Here is a 22,225-nt window from a genome sequence, read left to right on the forward strand (position 1 = left end):
ATATTTTAGGTGGACACTCTTTCTGTTGCTTTATTTTTTTTAATATTTTGATTAAAGATAAAAAGGAATTGATTCTAATTTTGTGTAATTGGGCCTCTGAAGATTTTATGGCGATGATGAAATGCTCGGAAGAATTCTAGAAGATGAATTTCTTGGTTATATAAACCTATCATTCTAGCAGTGCATTATATTATGAAAAAAATATCTTTAGGAAAATTGCATTTACATTGTGAAACGGTTCCAGCCATGGAACATAATTTTGTTCTGGACAAAGAGGTAATTTTGATTTATCATTTTCTCTTCTCATGACATTAATAAAAAATATTTTTTGTATTTACATGCTTTTATTTCTTGTTATGTTTGCCTACATTAAACAAAAAATTGTTATTAATAATAATGTTCTGCTGGGTTAATGGATCCAGGGTTGGGTTCATATTTTGTCCTGTAGTTTACAGTAATCTGCTTTTCATTTATTCAATTCACATTCCAGTTCTTAAAATGTTTCCACACCTAAATATTTAAATGTCATATTACTTTTGACCAGTTTTTAGATGCGGTGGCTTTGTTTTTTTAGGCTTCTTGCCTTTAATGTTCCCCTAGTGTTCCTGCAAATAACACAATGTCTGTCCTACACTATTTCAATGACACTGGGGCCATGGTTGTCATACATTCTGGACTTCAAACACACCTGCTTCTATTATTCTCTATTAGTTGAGGAAAAAGTAGATTTGTAATTTACTGAAGAACAATAATATTTTTGAATGTTTCGAGCTTAGCCTAAAGGAAGGAACAGGGACATTGCATTTCTGGACAAATCAACAGGTATTTTCTGTACATTGCAAAAAGTTCCCACTACACCTACAAAAAAGCTAAAATTCATTACACTATTCTTGGGTTTAGTTATTTCTTTTAGAAAAACTAAAGATCAGAAGAGACTAAGAAGGTAAAAATCTCTGCCTTTGTGTATCTACTTTTATATATACCTAAAATTAAAAAAAAAAATTTGTCCATCATCCTCTATATCAGTGTTTCTCACTTTTTTTCATAGGGAACCTGTTGAAATAACTTTCAGTTCTATAATTACTATATCCACAGTTCACAGTACATTACTGTGGTGGTCAAAGGCAAGAACGCCTCTTCCATTGCTGACCATTGAAAGGAATGTCATCCTTACACATAGCTAAAAAGATCATTGCTGTCATTTAATCTGACTTGAGAGGCATAAATTGCTTATTGCTCAAGGAACCCCTGGCAACCTCTTGAAGAACCCTGAATGGGAAACACTATTCTATAACAAATGTTGTGATAGTTCCCTAATAACTGGACTCGATCCAAAGTCCAATCAAAGTCAAATCATGTTAAATAATTCAAGAAATCTGACCAGATTTGGAAATAATATATATACAGAGTTGGAATTCATATATTTTCAATGAGCCATGGTCTACCAAGTAATGACGCGTATTTTATGAGTTAGGCAATCTGGCCACCAGACATTGACAGCTATCATTGTCTGATGGCTATGTTAGAATCCAAGGCTGGCTACATCCCCAATTCTTAGAAAAGTAGGTGTGTGGATCTTTCATGAGAAGCTTGAAAAACCCTGGAAATTAGCTTTTTTTGATAAACATTACTATACCAGGTAGGGACGCCAAAGGTTTAGATTTGAAGAATTACTTGCGTGTACTTTTTTTCATTAGTAATTGTCTACAGTTGCTGCTTAAACATCAAATAACCACCAGCAACTTTTTTTGTTTTCAAGGCAAGGTATACAATCAACCAAACCAGCATTACTGAAGTCAAACTCTTGGGTTTCCAAAGCTGCAAAGAGATCAGTTTTGTTCTTTTCGCTCTTCTCCTCACTGTTTACATTTTAACAATTTTTGGAAATTTCCTGATCATCACATTGGTCTACCATAGCAAGAACCTCCACACTCCAATGTACTTCTTCCTCACCCAACTCTCCATATCTGATATTATAATAACCACAGATATTGCCCCAAATTTTCTTCATATTTTACTTCATGAAGGGGCCACAATGTCCCTCACAGGCTGCATTGTACAGCAATATATTTTTGATGTCATGGAATGTATGGAGTGTCTTCTCCTGACTGTGATGTCTTACGACCGATATTTGGCCATCTGTAACCCTTTGCATTATATGTCTATAATGAATGAGTTATTTTGTATAAAACTGATCATCATTGCTTGGTTTCTCAGCTTTTGTTCTATGCTAACTGCTACGGTTACAGTATCTTTTCTTGACTTTTGTGGACCCAATATAATTGATCATTTCTTCTGTGATTTTTCACCAGTGTTAAGTCTTTCTTGTTCTGAAACATTCTGGGTTCAGTTTGAAATAATAGTGAACAGTGTACCTTTTCTATTCTTACCATTCTTCATTATTATAATATCCTATGGTTATATCATTTTTACCATTTTAAAGATCCCATCTAGTACTGGCAAGCAGAAGGCTTTCTCCACCTGTAGCTCCCACTTGACGGTGGTTTGTATCTTCTATATAACGCTAATTGTTATTTATGACCTTCCAACAAGTGGACAGTCATTGACTATCAGCAAGTTAGCTTCTTTGCTTTATACAATGGGGACCCCCTTGATGAATCCAATTATATACAGCTTGAGAAATAGAGACATCAAGATTGCTTTTGCTGAATTAAGGAACAGTTTTGTTCGAGTATAGGAGCCATGATAATGGACTTCATATTCATATAACAAAAACTATGATTTTGATGACCAAACCTCATAAAGAAGAACAATTTCGGCCCTTTTACCAATAAAATGTTAACAGCACATGCCAGAACATATATAGCAACACCTAGTAGTATAGTAGTATATTGTGACTATACTTCTATACTACTAGTGGTAATTATTATGTGATGGTAATATACATGGCTTGCATGGTGAGGGTGTGATGTAATATGATGAAGAGTACATTTACAAAAATCTCCAATAAAGTCAATAAATGGTTAATTTTAAAGGTCCTTTGTGGTCTTTTGAAGAGCTAACTGGTAATCAAATTTAATGGCAGAGCTGTGGGGGACCTTTGCCAACACAAAAGGATCAGCCCACATCATTCAGAAATACGTGACTTATATATGTATCCCAGAAGGTTGCTGGTTTCCTATTTAGTCTTTACCGCCAAAGAGAAGGGGAGTTTCTAATCCTCCCTGGTTTTGTTTCTTCACGTATATTGTAAATTAAAAAAAAAAGCTAACTGTCCCGATATGGTTGGGTTAAATTTAGCCATTGACACCACCACAGATATGGGTTGTTATAAATTAGACACTGACAACATAATTTGCTGAAAGTGCAAAAAGACCTTAAAAAATATTCAAAATTTGATGCTCACCCTTTAGGTTTAGATGGAGAAAAAGAGGCTTCTGGCATCACAGTTTGATAGCAGTGTCAATGGGCCTAAATTCCAAGATAAAAGTCACAGAATAGTGGGACTTTCCTTCCTTCATTTTTTGTTATTGTTTTTCTTAAAAGAAAAGGGGCCAGGAGAAACCAAATCAATGTTTTCATGGGGGGTAAATGCAGTGACACCATAATGGAAGAGTGTTTGGTATTTTCCTTTTTATATTAAAATATATATTTAAATATTTTCAAATCAACTTCAAACTCAGAATTAAAAAAAAACTCTTGTGTTTACCTTCAAATCCCTCAACAGTTCTTAACCTTTCTGACCTGATAAAAAATACCCCTCTAGTCACTCTCTTGACCCCACCAAAGACCTACTAATGACTTCCTCACTCATAACCTCATGACTTTTCTAGAGCTGCCCCGACTCTCTGGAATGGTCTTCGTTTACCTATTCAGCTTGCTCCTACCTTCTGTTCATTTAAAGGATCACTCAAAACCCATCTTTTCCAATTCCCCTACTTGTCTTTATCTGCCTTTTAAACCACTACTACTACTACTTACCACCATTCCATATCCCCCCTCCTATTGTGCACCGATTCCCCCTCCTATAAGATTGTAAGCTCTTCTGGTCAGGTCCTCTCCTCCTCCTGTGTCATTGTTTGTATCTGTCATTTGCTAACTCTATTTATTGTACAGCACTGCGTAATAAGTTGGCACTATATAAATGCTGTTTAAAATATTAATAATAATAATAATAATAATAATAATAATAATAAAGGAGCTAAGAATAATGTTGGTTGATGATCCATATAGAAGCCCTTATATAAACCTTTTAGATTTTTCAGTAAACACAGTGGTGGGAGAACAGAACTCAAAGTTCATAGCACAACTTGTAATCTTACAAGCTGATTTATTATCTCCTTTAGTCAGTCAATTCTCTGCATTCTGGTGATTGTTGTTATCAAGAATAAATGCAAAGGAAAATCCACCAGAACAGGACATGAGAGAGAATTTCCAGTAGAAGTAAACTTACTCCAGTAATAAAAAGGCCAATTTACCTGGCCCATCCATTTAATGTCTTTTATGTCATGGGTATATTTGTGACAAGATATGTAAATATTGAAAGGTTAAATTCAAAGTACACAAAGAGGGATAACAAAGAGACTTGCAAGTAAATTTAAAGAGTATATTATTACAAAGACAGTTAGATAAAACAAAGAAATAACAAAGAATCTGATATAACAAAAGATATTTAACTCCAAAAGTAAGTTACATTCAGCCAAGGAGTCCCCCCACTATTAATGACCTGGCGGATGATCAAACAGTTCTGGTTTTGGCTCCAGATCAAGCATGGAACGGTGTATTAAATTACACAGGAACTGTGACAATGTGCTGTGAACTGTGCTCTATCATAACTCCTTTCCTATATTGTCCACATGATCCTATTTCTTCAAAATGTTTGGGTTGATTTACTGAATGAGTTAATGTTGTTCACTTAGCATATTGAATTATCACTCTGGTTGGGAAAATTTCCTTAGCATAGGGAATTAGGTGAAGCTCATTGTTGTGCTTGTTTAGTTTTCCCCAAATCCACTAATCTAAGAAAGGGTACATGACTGTGATAGGGCTGAGTTCCCGCAGGCCGTGCCCCACTCCCACCTCCCCCCACCACACCCCTTTACCCCAAACACACACTGAGACCACAACTTGGTTAAATGGCCCCTTTGGGCCGTTTATTAACAAATAACTTAAAAATTTAGCTCTTTTAATAAATAACCATAAATAACCATAAATACCAATATAAATACATAATCAACAAATAATACCAACTTACAAATAATCACAAATAACGGTAACCAATACATTAATAAAAACATCCTTTTCCTAAAAACACACTCCCTGGTTACTGGTCCTCGAAGGCCCCACTATTGCAAGCCCTTGTACATAATGGGTCTGCACGGCCGTGATATGTAGTGCTCCCAGCCGCACCTCAAGCTCGGGAACGTTACCAGCAGCACTCGCAGCCCTACCACAAAACAATTTAACACTCCCAACAACAACCTTACCGAGGGCCCCATACCATAGGTGAGACCCTCACCCCCACTGAAACCGTCCAATACCACTCCTTCCCTCGAGGACCTCACCGAAACACCTAAAAACAGGGCGGGTGGGAAAAACTTCTTTCCTTCTCTCCGTCACGCTGAAAAAAGACCCTCCCTTTCCGGCTCACCCCCTTTTCACTCCTCTTCTCCTTCCCCCCTACATGTGGTCACTCAGCATACTAATGCAGCAACTCCCCCCCCTTCTCTATGCTAACTCTTAACCCTTCCCCTCCCTGCTCCCATCCCTTCCCAGTCATGCAGGCCTTCCACTGATTTTCACTTCGTTCCCTGCTCCAGACCTCACTTTCTCACAAACACTTTGTGCCAGTATTGTGAAGTAATGAAATTTATAGACATGGCTGTTGGTGTTCATCCTATTTTTGGAACATGCACCTCAAATAAAAACAATATGGTGAGAATGAAATCAAGGGGCAGTGGTGCTAGGCAGGGATTGGTTGAGGACGGGTGGAAGTGACTCTTTGATCAGCTCCAGTACAATTAAGCCTTAATAAGGCTTCTCAGATTGCACAAGTATCCACGTCTTCCATTTCTTCAGGCTGGTGCTGCCTGTATATCATAAAGTGGATGACTCAACATAAGCCGACTCAAACCAAATCCCAATCTGCCCAAACACGGATCCGACAATTTCTAGTAGGACATAGAAGAAATGCTTGAACTTTATACCCTGCCAAATCTAGGGAAACCCCTCCAAGGCATTTTGCTTAACCTTTTCGGATTTTTGGACCTACTTGTTAAGTGTGGTACCAAAGCTTAACTGAAATAGTACCGCCATGTACTAAATACTCAAGGGCCGAGACTCTCAGGTTTTGATACCAAAAAAGATCTTTGTGTTTTCTAATGCTGAGCAATACAAATGGAATGCCACAAGGTACCTTTTAACTAGCAAACCCAGAGGGTTAGTTGTGGTTATCGTATAGTTATAGTATGGTTAAAGTATAGTTATAATTCTATTCTATACCTAGTCCAGATCTTTCTTTGGGAATCCATGTCATTGTGGGGAGAATTTAGAGACTTTGTTGTAGAGAGTTGTAAATTGTAGGATATGTTTCTTTCCTGTAATGACTCCCAAGCCACATTAAATAACCCCTCCCAACCATGGTACACAATACCCCTATTTTGTTTTATATTTATTTTACTTTAATGAACTGGATTTTCCAGAAACATTTTGGTTTTTCACCTAACTTAGTGCTTTCTAATGAGTTTTCTGCTCATTTAAAAGAGCACTCAAAATCATTTATTTTCAAACTTGCCAACCTGTCTTCTTCTGTCTTTGGAAACCATCACTACTCCCCACCTCTACATATCTATTCTCCTATTGTGTGATACTTCCCCCACCTCCTAGATTGTAAGCTCTTCAGGGCAGGGTCCTCCTCTCCTCCTGTGTCACTGTCTGTCTTCATCTGTCATTTGCAACCCCTATTTATTGTACAGCGTTGCATAATATGTTGGCGCTATATAATAATAATTATAATAACTAATATATAAAATAATAGTAATAAACATACAAGGAAAATGTGTTTAGTCTTTATCTAATTGTATTGTCATTTAAATGTATTATGCTAAATGAGGGTGTAAAATTTGAGATGGAGGTCTTGGGGTTATTTGTCTTGTGTCTCTATGCACTGCACTGTCTTTCTATTAAAATAATTTGTATCACTGCAAAATGATAGGCTTTAACTATTGGCTTTATAACCCAGATTGATGGGTAATACCATTATCAATCATTACAATCATTGCTAATGTATTTCCTCCTTGGCGTTGTAATAACTTCTGTTTTCTAGAGGAGGACACACTTGCTGATGATCAGTTAATCAATTAATTTTGATGAGAAGCCCCTGGCTGCTACTCACCCTTTTAATTCTTAGTGGTAAAGGGTACTTAGAATTGAAAGAAGGTGTACTTTGTTTTTCCCATGACTGTGTGTTCACGTGGCCATTCCATAAATCACTTTTTTGGTATTTTTTTTACAATTTGATTAGCGATCACTATAAAAGCCACAGGGATCTTGCTAACCATAGCCTTAATTGGGCCTCTGATGTTTTTGAACATGGTCTCTGATGATGCTACAAAATATCAAAAGCTTTCTGGAGGATTCATTTGTTTCTTATATAATTCAGTTTTTCTCTCAATACATTTTAATACATCATTTTTTTACTATTGAGTGTCAGACATGGAGATGAATTTTGTTCTGGAAAAGGGGGTAAAATAATGTCATCCTTTTTCTTCTCCTATAAATTCATGTTGTTATTTAATAGAACATTGGCCATTGGCCATCAGTCTTATCCTGAGCCATTGACCTGCATGTGGAATGGTACATTGTGGCTTCAAGATTTTAGAAATATCCTTTCCATAGTTCCTAGGTGTAAACATGGGTATATCTGGGTTCAATCTCAGTAATACTACCCATATGATGAATAAGTTATTCACCCCAGATTAGTTTAGGTATTTAATCAGTTTTAAATTTTTTAAAAGTTCCAAAAATGTTGTTGATAATTACACAAAATTGGGCAATTAAAATGGCACAAAAAAGGGTAATTTGTTCTCTGTTTTGCCAAAGGTTACTATGAAAAAGTAGATATTAGGAAATACAAAAATTATTCAATGAAAATATATTTAGGAGTAATGGAATCCTAAGTGACTCTCACCAGAAGTTTTCTGTTTCTCATATATAATAAGATTTAAGCATAAGGTAAATAGGTCCAGAATTCAGGAACCTCACCTTTAGAAATATCTATTTTCAGCATAAACAATTATAGGACTTTAATGGTACTAATCATTTGCAAATATAATGTTTAAAAAAAACTTTTAACATTGTGTTTTAAATGTTTTAAAACTTCAAACGTTGAACAATTGTTCAATCACCTTCGCCCGGTGGAACATTGCCAAAGCAGTCTACTAGGGGTCCTTCATATTAGAATTAAAACCTGAGAAAATAACAGAAAAAAATAACAACTAAATACAAATCATTTACATAAATACCAATACTGAACAATTATTTGCTTGGTATTTTTTGTTGTTATTTTTGTTATCACAATAAATGTTAGACACTCATGTAACATGATGTATATGGTTCATAGCTGCTGATTATCCATTTTATCCCTTCAACATTCCAAGGTTTCCAGCCTCTTATGGCCTCTCCTCATATGCAGCATTGATATTCTCTGATGAAGTTTGGACAATTTATGGCATATAGTATAAATGTTCGTATTGTACATAATGGTATTAATGTAAATTATGTGTGTTTAGTGTTTATAATTTTTTCCGCAATTGTTCTAAAATTAAGGTCTCCTTGATTAAGCGATTTAGGTTAAACAACGCTTGAACAATTGTCATATACAACGATGAATTATTTATGTGGCCGCATGTTAATGGTATTGTTTTTAATCTTTGTAAGTAAAAGTTTGTTTAAATTTTATGTTTGCATAATCTATTTATAGTGAAAATATAGATTAAATATTTGGTGTACTTACTAAATATGTAAAAAATAATGATCATGACAGCGGATTTCTTAAAGTCCTATTTCTACCACTTGAAAAGGATTTTTAAGAGATAATAAAAACATCAGTTCACATAAACTTAGAACAAAATGTTTAATTCATGAATAAATTGATGATTGTAATTGTAGTCTACAATTTTATTTTATTGATCTCAACACCAAGGGAACATTTTCTCTACTTTCTGTATCTTTTTATGTTAAAGTTGAAAAACAATAAGACGTTCATCACTGAAGTCATCTTTTTAGGATTCCAAACCTCCAAGGAAATCAGTATTTTCGTCTTCCTTCTTCTCCTCACAGTTTACCTTTTAACTCTTTTTGGAAATCTCTTGATTATTCTGCTGGTCTATAATAGTAATTCCCTCCACACGCCAATGTACTTCTTCCTCACCCAGCTCTCCCTATCTGATATAATGTTAACCACAGATATTGCCCCAAACTTGCTGTATATTTTGCTTCATAAAGGTACCTCGATGCCCCTCACAAACTGTATATTACAGCAGTTTATTTTTGTAGTGATGGAATGTTCCGAGTGTCTTCTCCTGACAGTGATGTCTTATGATCGGTATTTGGCCATCTGTAAGCCTTTGCAATATATGTCCATAATGAATAATTTATTCTGCATGCACCTGATTATTATTTCTTGGTCACTTAGCATTTGTTGCATGATGGTTGGAGCAATTACAATAGCTTGTCTTAACTTTTGTGGACCAAATATAATTGATCATTTTTTCTGTGATTATTTACAATTGTTAAGTCTTTCTTGTTCAGATACATTCTGGATTCTGTTAGAGATGATACTGAACAGTATACCTTTTCTTTTCTTACCGTTCCTTATTGTCATAATATCATATAGTTATGTCATTTTTACCATCTTGAAAATCCCATCCAATGCTGGAAAACAGAAAGCTTTCTCCACCTGCAGCTCCCACTTGATGGTGGTTTGTATATTTTATGTAACGCTAATTGTTATTTATGATCTTCCCGCAAATGAACAGTCATTGACTATAAGGAAATTAGCATCACTGTTCTACACAATGGGGACACCTCTGATCAATCCAATTATATACAGCTTGAGAAACAGAGACATAAAGTTTGCCTTTGCTAAGTTAAAAAAATGGTTTTGGTAATTTCTGGGAGAGTTACTCTTGAATGTTACACATTTTATAACTTCTGATTCTTGATTGCTGATTCCTAAAATGATGAACAAGGTATGCCTTGATTTGCTAAATCTATCATATCTTCATAGTGTTTAGGGTCTGAAACACACCAAGAATGGCATGGGAAGACCTTCATGTCTGGGAAACATTTGTAAATGTGCTAATTAGAAAAAGGTTGGGAAGATGTTATGGAGGTGGAAAAGCACCATTTTATGTAGCGTAGAAAAGATACAAAGCTCTGTGGGTCACCCTGATCCGGTGTTGGTGATGTTATTGAAATAGTGATGGGCATTTATAGAAGATCCAACAATTATACTCTTGGATAGTTAAGCACACTCTGGCCACCTATATCAAGATTACAATCGCAGTAGATGTAGCAATGTGACTCAGACCAGGTCAATCCATCTCCTCCATATGTTTTTTCCAGATATGGCGCTTCCAATTTGTGGTTACCCATAAACAGTATTGCTTGGCTTCTCAGACCATGAAGAAAATGCCACCTTCAGGCAGGTATTGTGAGATTGAGTGCAGTCAAGAGGACCTGCTATATGACAAGGTGTATTACCCAACAGGAGGTGCAAGGCAAGAAATGCAACTTTAGAGTAATACGAGGGGGGGGGGGGGGAGGATATGGGGCATTACATTGGCTCAGTGGCTAACACTTACACCTTTACCCTTGCATGGTTGAATGCACTGCACTAGCGGACACAGCTACCTTGATTATGTGGACCGTGGCATTCCCTCATACAACATTCTCATATAGCCATTGCTGCCCTGCAGGACAAGGTAACCATGATGTTGCTATCAGTGCATGACAATGTGAGTGGCAGTGTAAAGCTGGAGTGATGGCTGGAGAATCTAGTGTTGGCTGGGCAGCACGGCACAAGGTGTACAACTACTGAATCTGTGGTACCAAGATCTATGGGACATTTGCCCCTTCTCTGTCAGTCGAAGATCATTGTTCTCCTCTTTATCCAGGAAATGGTAACAGAAAAAACTTTTTACAACACAAATGAAAAACTCCACGTGTACACTATACACACTTTATTCATGCAAATACAACAAAATGTTCCTGTTCTTCACAGTCAGAGACAACAGTGTCTGATATACACTGATCTACAGCTATGAGGCTGGAAACCACGAGAGTGCCTAGGCACGCTGACACAAAGCAAGAAACATTATTAAAATGAACAGTTTGGACACATTTACATATAATATTTTTTAATTTAATGTAGCAGATTTTATGCAGTTTATGCTCTTTTTGTAAAATATAATTCATTTAGAAAGTGTCTACTTCATTTTCGTATAAAGCGTTTGTTGTTCATTTTTCTTTTACACCATTTTCAAAGGGGTTCAGTTTGTAAGAAATATATTTACTGTAAATAAAAGGCATTCTGACTCCCACTTCCCAAAAAGGATTTTTAGACATGATTTTATTTAATATGTTCCCAAGTCGGATCCCAGCTTTTCCTAGCTTTTTGTCCAGGAGGTGTAGGTAAATGGGAACACCACACCAATAGTTTAAATTAAACATATTTTTTTATCAAAAGTTTTAAATGGATACTCTGGGAGAATTACGTTCTGTCCTTCTGAGGAAGTCTATTGGTGAAACACATTAGGGACTGTAAAAGTTATTGTGTATCTCTACCCTTCAATTCATGCTACTATAGGGTCATGCAAATTTCTATTATTTATTTATTTATTATTTAAATTTTTATATATTTTAATTTGAGGATGGTAGCATATATTACAAGTACAGTACCAGATGAGGCAGTAAAACATAACAAATGTGCAGACAACTGATGTTTACAACAGATAACCCAAAACAATAAAAATAGAAAGATCTAAAGTAACTTTTATGCTGAGCAATATTTCCATTAGTTACCACTTGTGTCCAACATCAATGGAGGACCATTAGAGATCAGTCTCATATTATACCAAGAAGTTTTTTTGAAAGTATGCCTAATCTTTTGCTTCATGGAATTAGATAGGTTTCAAACATTTTTGGCCCTAATATTTTTAGTTATTGAGGCCTTGATCCAAGCCATGTGAAAGACATAATACAATACTGCTAAAACTTTACTCAAGGTAAATGACTGTCCTCTAGTAGGAAGTAAAAAGTATGTAAAAAATAATGTTCCAAAAAATGCACACCATGGCCAGGTGGGAAATACAAGTAGAAAAGGCTTTCTGTCTGTTGGTATTTAATTACAATAAGTTCCCACATATTGTCAAACAGTAAATTATAAGAAAGAAACTAAAACAGGCCATTCCGAAAAGAGAGGAACCCTGTAATCCCAAAATGATGACATTGGTGATCACAGGGAGATTGCTGTCAAGTTTTTCCTACAAGGTAGAAAAAGAAAAAGATTAATTCATTGTTGCATAAGTTTTTCCACTGGTGGAATGTGGCCCTACAAGAAGACAATTATTTTCTTTTCAATAACAATATTACAAGTGGCAATGAAAGGATAGGGATCACTTATATGGCGACATGTTACCAATTATCACTATACTTAATTTATTTGGGGGTATTCGAGTGGTATTAAAGCATGTACATGCAGTAGTTACAACACAACGCAATTACAATGTGTCAAAATATTCTCTTTTGATATACGGTATTTTAAAATCTGTTACTCCCTCTGGGTATTTGCCTTCAAGCTGAACTTCACCAGCTATATACTTGTATATGCTGCAGCCAGACTCATCCATCCTTCCCTCCGCCTCTTCCGCTGCATCTCTCTGTAGTTCTCTCCATTGGCTTCCATTTCATCTTAGAATCAAATTCAAGCTCCTGTGCCTTGCCTTTAAATCCCTACACAGCTCTTGTCCAACTTACCTTTCTGACCTGAAAAAATACCCCCTGGCTGCTCTTCAATGACATACTAATGACTTCCTCACTCATAACCTCATCACACGCATGGCTCCAAGACTTTTCTAGAGCTACCCCGACTCTTTGGAATGGTCTTTCTCGTCCTATTTGGCTTGCTCCTACTTTCTGTACATTTGAAAGAGCTTTTAAAACCCATCTTTTCAAACTTGCCTACCCGTCTTCTTCTGTCTCCAAAAACCGTCACTACTTCCCACCACTACATATATCCCCACCTTCTAGATTGAAAGCTCTTCGGGACAGGGTCCTCTCCTCCTCCTGTGTCACTTTCTGTATCTGTCTGTCATTTAAAACCCCTATTTAAGTACCAAGTCCGTACTTTTTCGTATTAAAAAAAGTTGCAATTATCGATAACCCCGTACTTTTCTCACTCCCCACTTACCTGGCCCCGCTGTGCTCATCCAGCGTCGTGTCCGTGTTCCAGGGTCGTCCTCCAGCGTCGATCTCCCTCTCCAGCGTCGGGTGCCGTCTCCTGGTCCCGCTGATCGTCCCGCGTCATTCTCCTTCCAGCGCCGGGTGCTCTTTGAAACAAGAAGCCGGCCGGCGGAGGAAAAAAAAAAACGGCCGGCTTCTTGTGCTTGCGTGCGCGATGACGTCGGCGCGTGTGCGGGAAATTCAAATTGAAGCTTATTCATTCATTTTGTATTGGATTGGATACAGGAGTTTGTATTCAATCCAATACAAAATGAATGAATGAGTTTCAATTAAAAATAAATACAAAGTATGTATTTTGAATTGGATTGGATAAATGAATGAATGAGTTTCAATTAAAAATAAATACAAAGTATGTATTTTGAATTGGATTGGATACAGAGGCCTGTATCCAATCCAATACAAAATAATAGAAAATATATTTATGTGGTTTTGTCTATAGGTATGTGACGGACACTAGGGAGGTGTTTTAGAAAAATATATTACTATACAGTATACCAAATTATCGCATCAGTATTTTTCATTTATTTATGTATTTTTGTTTAAGCTGAATTTTGTGTTTTTCCTTTAATTTTATTAAAAGTCATTTTTTTTTACATGATTGTGTGTTTCAAACATTTTTTCTATTCATTATATCTACTAGACCCCTATTCAGACATATTTCTGTAAGTTACAGGTCTACAATTTAAAAAAAAAAAAATTCATGAAAACCTGTAACGCTTTTGGTACAGAAATCTAGACCTCAGTGTAACGCCCAGGAGGTTAATAATAATAATAATAATTATATTTATATTAATAATAATATTAATATTATATTTACCTGTATTTTGACCCCCCAATTCTGAGATTTACCCAGCTCTACTTTAAAACATGGCCTTGTCTGTGAGGGCACTACATTTATTTTTGTGATCTGGTGATCCTCACCAATAACAGCAAATCAGGTTGCAATTGATTTGTTGGGCTGCCTATTAGGTTTGCTATGTCTCCTGCAGCTGATCAGCAGGCACTCCAAGACAGAAGAAGATAGACTATTATGGGAGAACATGGGTGATCCAGCAAACCTGGATTGAATTTGGTTGGAATGAGTGGTACCATCATCATGCCAGAGGAAAAGCTGTTACTGGCAGTTTCTTTAGGTGAGAGACAATGCTACAAATTCACAAACTATATCTTGGTTAGGGGAACTGTATGCACTCAGGCAATATGCCAAGCATACTGAAAAACCGATTCTGGGATTTTAAAATTGTTACAAATTAAAAAAAATGAATAAATAAATTGAACACTTTTGCTTCATGTGACTCAGTTTGTAGCAAATGAGAAGTTGACAATGAAACATACTTTAGTAATCATTTGCATCATTCTTGCAGGCCTTGTTGCTGATTTTTCCGTATCAGTGTATTGCTGGTTGAAGGTTTATAGCACTACAAGCCGTATTTATAATTACAATTCACAGCTAAAGGCTCAAAGGGAATCTTTAATTAGAAACCAAACCTGTCAATTGAGAAAATATAAAATCATTGCCATTTTTACATTTCATTAAAGGAAAACTGTCATGGGTTTTTGGTCCATTGTTTTGAAAAAATGTAATTAAAAGACAACTGTGACCTCCCATTAAATTTTTTTGTCCCGACATGGCGAGTGCGTGCACGTGGTGAGGGCTGTCTCTCTCAGGCGGGAGTTCGGCATTTCCCGCCTGACTTCATATGTCTTGTTCTTGCCAGACGGCAGCGCGGCTGCAAGTTCCTCTCCTTATTACGCCATCTTAAAGGTAATGTTTTTGCATTTTACTTCATCATCTTTCAATAAACCTCCCTGGATTCTCTAACCTATCAATACTTACCAACCTTAGGTACCTCCATAATCTGGGGATCCTCCACATCACTCCTTATTGGAGGCTTTCATTACCTACATCTGCTTGGGATATTGGCTTTTACACAATAACACACTCTGTACATGCTTCATGGACAATGAAAGTCTCTTTGTATATATTTTTTCAATCCTCATTCACATTTCTTAAGTTACCTAACAATTTCAATACTTTAAGTTATTGCTGCTAGATATTGCTGCATTAATCACTTAATTAATCATCATAAAATATATATCTAAAATTAGATATATATTTTATCTTTGCTTGGTACACCATCCTAACAGATTGTCAATCCCATTTTATGGTCATTATATATGTAAAAGTTGTGCTTACACTCTGATAATTGTCTCTTTTTGTTGCAACTTATGTTTATACAAATTGCATTTCCTGTAAGCCCAGATACTTATGGGTATTCTCTCGATGATTCGCTAAATGTACCGCCACTCCTTAGGAAGCCTAAAATGGGCGAAACGCGTCAGGTATATGGCTTATACTTATGTGACAAGTATTTATACCAATCTGCTTTTTTTATTAGATGGCGATTGTCTAGTGCCCTTTATGCCCTATTACCTATATGGATTGTTATTATGATTACTATGACTGAAACCCAGTCTACAATTTACCTACAATGTATTATGAAGCTTTAAGAATAATACATTAACACTGTTTGCCTATAAAACCCTTCTTTCTCTTTGTGGTTATTTTATTTACTAGGGGGCCTGCTAAATAACAATATTCTCAGATGAGATATGGAAAGTGCCATTTAGGGGCTTCTGTAGGGCTTCTATATAAATCCTATTTATTAATAATAATAATAATAATAATAATAATAATAATAATAATAATAATTGCTAGCTGGCATCATGACCTGGATAACATGTGTTAGGAATGCCACCCATAAAGTTGTGGACAAGTAGTCCGGTGACATTAGGCAAAAGGATGGAGGACCAGAGGCGGAGCGTGGGTTAGCGAGAGCAGTAGCACTGTGTGGCCCCTGGTCAGTTATCGCCAGAGAGACCGCATTGGTAAGAGTTATGGACAAGTATACAGTTTTAGTGAATGGAGTACTGGCAGGCAGCAGCAACAGCATCAAGAGGTGGTAGTGGGCCCCGAGAAGGAGTGTGGACCGCCTTGGTAACTGGCATCTAGAGCTGGGTGTAGTGCATCGACAATGCCACCCGAAAGTTTTTTAATACAATTTTAGTAAACAGAGTACTGACAGCCTCTTGCAGACTACCATCAACTGAGCTATGCAGAATCACCCAGTGAGCAGTGAAGGAAAGGTAGCGTCCCACTTCCTGCCTGGTTGTCCAGCTGTCCATGGTGATGTGGAATTGGCTTGACACTGAGAATGCCAATGCCCAGGAGAGGTTATCCATTACATGTGCATCTAAACTAGGTACAGCTGTGCGGGAGAAGTAATGCCTGCTTGGTGTATTCCACCCACCACTCGGCAGAGGCCATCAGGTCACGGAAAGGAGCCGAGTCAACAATGTTGTACGACAGTAGCTGCAAGGCCAATAGTTTGGCTACATTCGAACTGAGTTCAATTACTCTTTTATTGGTTGGGCCCATAGCTTGATGCCTTGCACAGAACTCCGGTAGAGTGGGCTGAAGGGACTGTGAGCTAGAGGAGCTGAAGGGATCACTGGAGTACCAATCTTGCGGCGACATACGTCGTCTGACGCCATGAAACCTGTGAGCAGAAGCTGATACTTCCTCATCACTAGAAGTCTGGCTGGCACCAGGAGTCAATGAAGGTGGAAGAAGAGACAATGACATGGTTGCACCTCCTTCAAGAGAATGCAGGTACTGCTTCCTTTGGATTGTGTTTCTTGCGCATGTGGGAAAGCAGGGATGTTGTACCCAAATGTGATCCGGCCTGTCCCCTGTGGATCTGCCTGTGGCACAGATTGCTACGCACTCGCCATCGTCTTTCAGCATGAAAAAGGACCACACTGGAGAGGTGCGTGCAACCACTCTGCTGCTCTTTTTCTTTGCCTGCCTCTGTGTCTGCTGAGTGCCCTTCGTCTGCTCCAGCTCCATCTGCCACTCTGTCACACCATCTCTGACTGTTCCCCTGCTTGTGCCCATTCATCTCTTCTTTAGGACTCACATGAGGCAGACATGCAGCCCCTTTCCACCCCCAGTCTGTTGCTGCTGCTGCTGCCTTTCCCCTATGTTTGTTTGGGAACTGCTGCTAACCCTTACACGCACCAGTGGTTCCCAGGTGACATTACAGTTATTATCATCCTCGTTTTCACCTAAGCCAATCTCTGCAAATGCAGCCACTGATCCAGAACCCAGGCCCAGCATGTCCTGACCACACTCTACAAGGGTTTCAAAGTCTGCCTTCGGCTCTGAACTTTGCACTGACAGATCCTCAGGCTGTTCATCAAACAACATGGGAGAGTCATTGGGAGGTACAGGCACAATAGCCTCTCTAACATCTGTGTTTGATCCTGTCCGGGCTGTGCTGGTTTCTGCTGCTGCTGCAGAAGTAGAGCCTGCTACACTTGAGGCCCCTAAGACCCAGTCTGTAATCCTCCCCACATGATGTGGCTCAATGATTGTATTCTGCCCTCTCAATACATCTCCCATCCTACTAAATATCTGTGTTTATTTTAAAGTATGACAGAAATTTTATTGTACCTGTCTTCTTTGGTAAATAGGAACAGGTATCAAGTACTAAAATATCTGTATTTATTTTACAGCAGGCAGAAATTTCACTGTACCAAACGGTCTTCTTTGGTAAATAGGAACAGGTATCCAACACTAAAATATCTGTATTTTTTTTATAGTTAGCCAGAAATTGCACTGTACTAAACAGTCTTTTTTGGTAAATGGGAACTGCAATTGATTTTATTTAGCTTTAGTGAATGAACAGTGTGAAAAAAAGAGGACAGTGTCTTGACGAATACACAATATAGATTACACTAAATGTGCTGATTGCACAGTTTAACAGTTTAACAAACTGACTAGCTATGCATTGCACTGCCAGTAGCAGCAACCAGAATTGTGCCTTCAGTGCATATGTAGTCAGTGAACAGTACCTAAGAGTGTAATACACAATATAACCTACACTAAATGAGCTGACTGCTGACAATTTAAGAAAAGCTAGAAGAAAGAAAAACTAGCTATTAGCTCATGCAAAAGTAAAGATGTCTGCCTAACCTATTCTACATACACAGTATCCTATACTAAACAGTAGTACAGGATATAGGCCCTATAAAACACAGAACTATGCAGCTAACAATGAACTAAGAGGCTCCTACACTGTCCCTGTCACCCTACACGTCTCTCCCTGTGACTATCCTTTACACAGAACACAAGATGGAGTAAATAACCCTCCCTACTTCCATGTTTTTATGCTTGTGCTCAGATCTCTCCTGATTGGCTGCTGGGCCTTGCTGTGCATCCTGGGAGCAAATGATTCACTCCCAGCCGTGATTCCCACCGAAATGTCTCTGCATTACCCCCCTGCTTTTTTCCTTGTTAGTTCGACGAGAACACGACCTCATTAGCAAATGACAAGGCTGTTCTCACTTACATGTTCGGTAAACGAGAAAGGCCTGATTCGCTGCAAGATCGAATTTACAAATCTCCCTCGCTCATCCCTACCTCCCATAAATGTAAACAGGGTTCACCACTAAGATGTGTTTCACCAAAATGTAGGTACCTCCAACTGGGGCCGATCGGTTCATTCCTATTTAGGATTACTTTAGGCAGGAGTCACACAATCTGGAAGAAGGTTATATTCTATTATCACACAGATGATTGCTATAAGACTTCAAAATTTCCCAACATAATTCATTTGGTTTTACTTGTGTTCCTAAAGGAAAATTCCAGCCATGCTAAATTACCTAAAAATGAATGCCTTGGCAGTTCCTAAAATCTGCCTGCTATACCTACCTCTGCTCCAATTCTATTCTTTGGCAGAAAAGCTGATTCAGTACTTTTTATATTTAAGTTTGAGCAATACCTAGTGTCATCCAACCTTCGGCCTGGAGTTTTAGGGTTTCACATCATGGCTTTGGTTAATAGGGAATGCTGCAGAGAGCACTGATGTGGTGTAAAGCTTCACATGTTTTTGGATCAGAGGAAGAAGATGATGCCAAAGATCCGGTACATAACTGATACCAGACCAAATAAATCTGGAAAAAAAGATAGATATGCCCATTTTAAAATTTGTTTACGATGTGTTTAGGAAGGTGAAGTGGCCTGTAGATAAGGAGTCGATCCAGAACCCAAAGTCGGACCCATCAATGCTCACTGGATGCCAATCCACAATCTATTTCCTCACTCCTTGTCTATAGCAAGCCCCCGCTCAGCCTCAGTAGGTTACCTGTGCCCACCCAGCATTATACGATTGCCCCCAGGACTTCTGTGTGCAAAGAATGGTGACTGGAAAAGGACTGATGTTGGACCTGGAACTCACAAGAACAGGACAGAAGAGGTCAGTCCAGGGTCAGTAACCAAGTGATCCACAGATGATGCATTACAGGAGAGTCCAGCTGGCCAGTTAATCGTCTCCTAACAATTTCATTATCTTTTCCTGTGAGTCCTGATATGTAAGATCATAAAACAAAATACATAAAACATGCTTCTTCGGAAATAACTTCTTTTATTCAATGTTTTTGGAAGAAAATGTAAATGCAAACTATAAAAAGATTTTACTAAAGCTGTCTTGATGTCTTTATTTCCCAGGCTATAAATAATTGTATTTACTAATGGTGTGGCCACTGTGTACAACAATGATAACATTTTACGCCATTGTTGTCCTCTCGTAGGCAGAACATAAATAAAAAGCAACGTTCCATAAAAAATGGAAACCACAGAACTGCATGTAGAGAAAGCTTTCTGCCTGCCTCTAGTTGATGACATTTTTAAAATGTTGTAAATAATGTAACAGTATGTTATAATAATATAAAAGAATGGAATAATAAGCATAGGAATAGAAAAGACAATCTTTTCTATCTCAATGGTGGAGGTGTCAGAACAGGAAAGGTCCAGAAGAGGTTCCATATCACAGAAGAAATGGTTGATAATATTTGGTCCACAAAACCATAAATGATATACGGTTATTAAGTAAACCAGTGACACAGAAATGCTCAATAACCATGACAGAACAATCAGTAGCACGCAGAACCCATGTTTTGGATTTATTGGAAATTGATTTAAGAAAACTTCAATGTCCAAATGATTTCAAGCTGACATTTTATATGCTGCCTAAAACAAAATGTCCCCAAGCCTCTGTGGGTAGTGTTGATTGAACCTCGTTTTTCTCGGGATTGGTCTACCCGAATTCGAACAGCCATATTTGGATCGAATATAAGGACAAAACGAAATCGAACACCAACACTAATCAATACTACCTCCATAATGTATACCATTATATGATTACTGTTTTTCTATACCTGGAATTAATGCTTTATTTTTTTTATTATACCTTTGTGAGATTATTCAACCACCTCTACTTTTTACAATTCTATGTATGAGTTGTAATGCACCTTGTCATAAGTATACATAGGATTATTACTTAAATTCTTCTATTGTATAGCGATTTTCTATCTACACTAGAGTTTCTGTACCCCTTCCTGACCCAGTTTATTCCTCCATTCATCTAACAGCCACCTCTAATTCCCTCCCACCAACCTTCTTATGGGGACAGGAGCAACAAGACAATTGTCCCGAAGCAACCCAAGGGGAGCCAGATTCCTTTTGGCTCTTCTCTCCCCCCATAGGTACAACATTTATTATGTTGCACCCTTCATGGATCAATCGCTGCCTTACAGTGGCTTTGAATTAGTGTTGCAGCCGGTAGATAAGAGGTAAACATATCCGTTCCCTCCCCACCATTGGGCGTCGCTGTGGGCGTCACTAAGATGTGTCACCGGGACGCTCACAGGACTCGGAGGGACACGTTACCTAGAGGACACGCAGGGCTTTTCCCAGCCCTGCCGCATCATGACATCACGGGGAACCTGGGAACGCAGTTTTCCTCGTGGATATAAGGCAGGTCCTCTGATTCCCGGTGGTCTTTAGGCCAGATACGGCCTAGCCGGATGTTCGTTGTGGTCTAACGCCCCCTGGCCAGGCCTGCCTAATGCCGGCCAGCAACCCGTGGCTCCAGAGCCGCAGGTTGCTAGCAGGATCTGCCGGGGGGAATTAGGAACTACCGGAGTCAAAGCCACAGGAGCTCAGGTGCTGCCTTCTTGCTGTTGTTTCCCTATTTTCCGTGGCCGACGTTGATACATCCACCGCCGCGGTAAATAGGGAACGCTCCCTAAAGGTAAATCCCTCTCCTCCGCAATGCATACGGAGGAGAGGGATTTCACTTCAGAGGGTGTTCCCTGATGTTGGGCAGAGCACATAGGGCGAGATTCAGAGTCCGGCCTAGTGTTCTCCTGTCCACCCCTGAAATGGCCTAGTAGCCATAAAAGTTTGCCGATCCCTGACCTAGAAGAAGATGCGGCTGCAGCTCCCTGGACATTTTTCTTTGGTGACACAAGAGGGTATTAGGTATGTATCCTATATCGATTATTATACTTGCTATCTACCTCCATAGACTATATGCTCAATATACATAATATTGCCAAAAAGCCCTTTCTGTTTCTCTCTGCCTTTTTTCAAGCCAAAGGTTAAGACTGGCGGTAATCAGAAGTAGTCAGGCAGAACCAGGGTTGGTATACCAGGGAGTCAGAATCAGGGTCAATGAGTGCAGACAGGAACCCGTTTAGACAACATGCTGTTGCCAGTCACTTATAGAGGAGATCATGAGGAGAACCCACCACCAGAGGGAGTGCTGTGGCAGAGGCAGCTCAGTAGCACTTCTATAGAAAATACTCAGAAATTAAGGTTTCTGAACAGCTGCTG

At 38.3% G+C, this 22,225-nt stretch overlaps 1 protein-coding gene across 1 annotated transcript; it reads left to right on the forward strand.

Annotated features, from left to right (window-relative positions):
- The first annotated feature begins 246 nt into the window (after nt 1-246).
- LOC140324878 (olfactory receptor 5P52-like) lies at nt 247-2,698 on the forward strand. The gene is made up of 2 exons (XM_072403001.1): nt 247-276; nt 1,760-2,698. Exons 1-2 carry the CDS (start codon nt 247-249, stop codon nt 2,696-2,698), a joined length of 969 nt encoding a protein of 322 aa, XP_072259102.1.
- Nucleotides 2,699-22,225: the final 19,527 nt, after the last annotated feature.

Source organism: Pyxicephalus adspersus, chromosome 2 (assembly GCF_032062135.1).
Source record: "Pyxicephalus adspersus chromosome 2, UCB_Pads_2.0, whole genome shotgun sequence".
NCBI classification, from domain to species: Eukaryota; Metazoa; Chordata; class Amphibia; order Anura; family Pyxicephalidae; genus Pyxicephalus; species Pyxicephalus adspersus.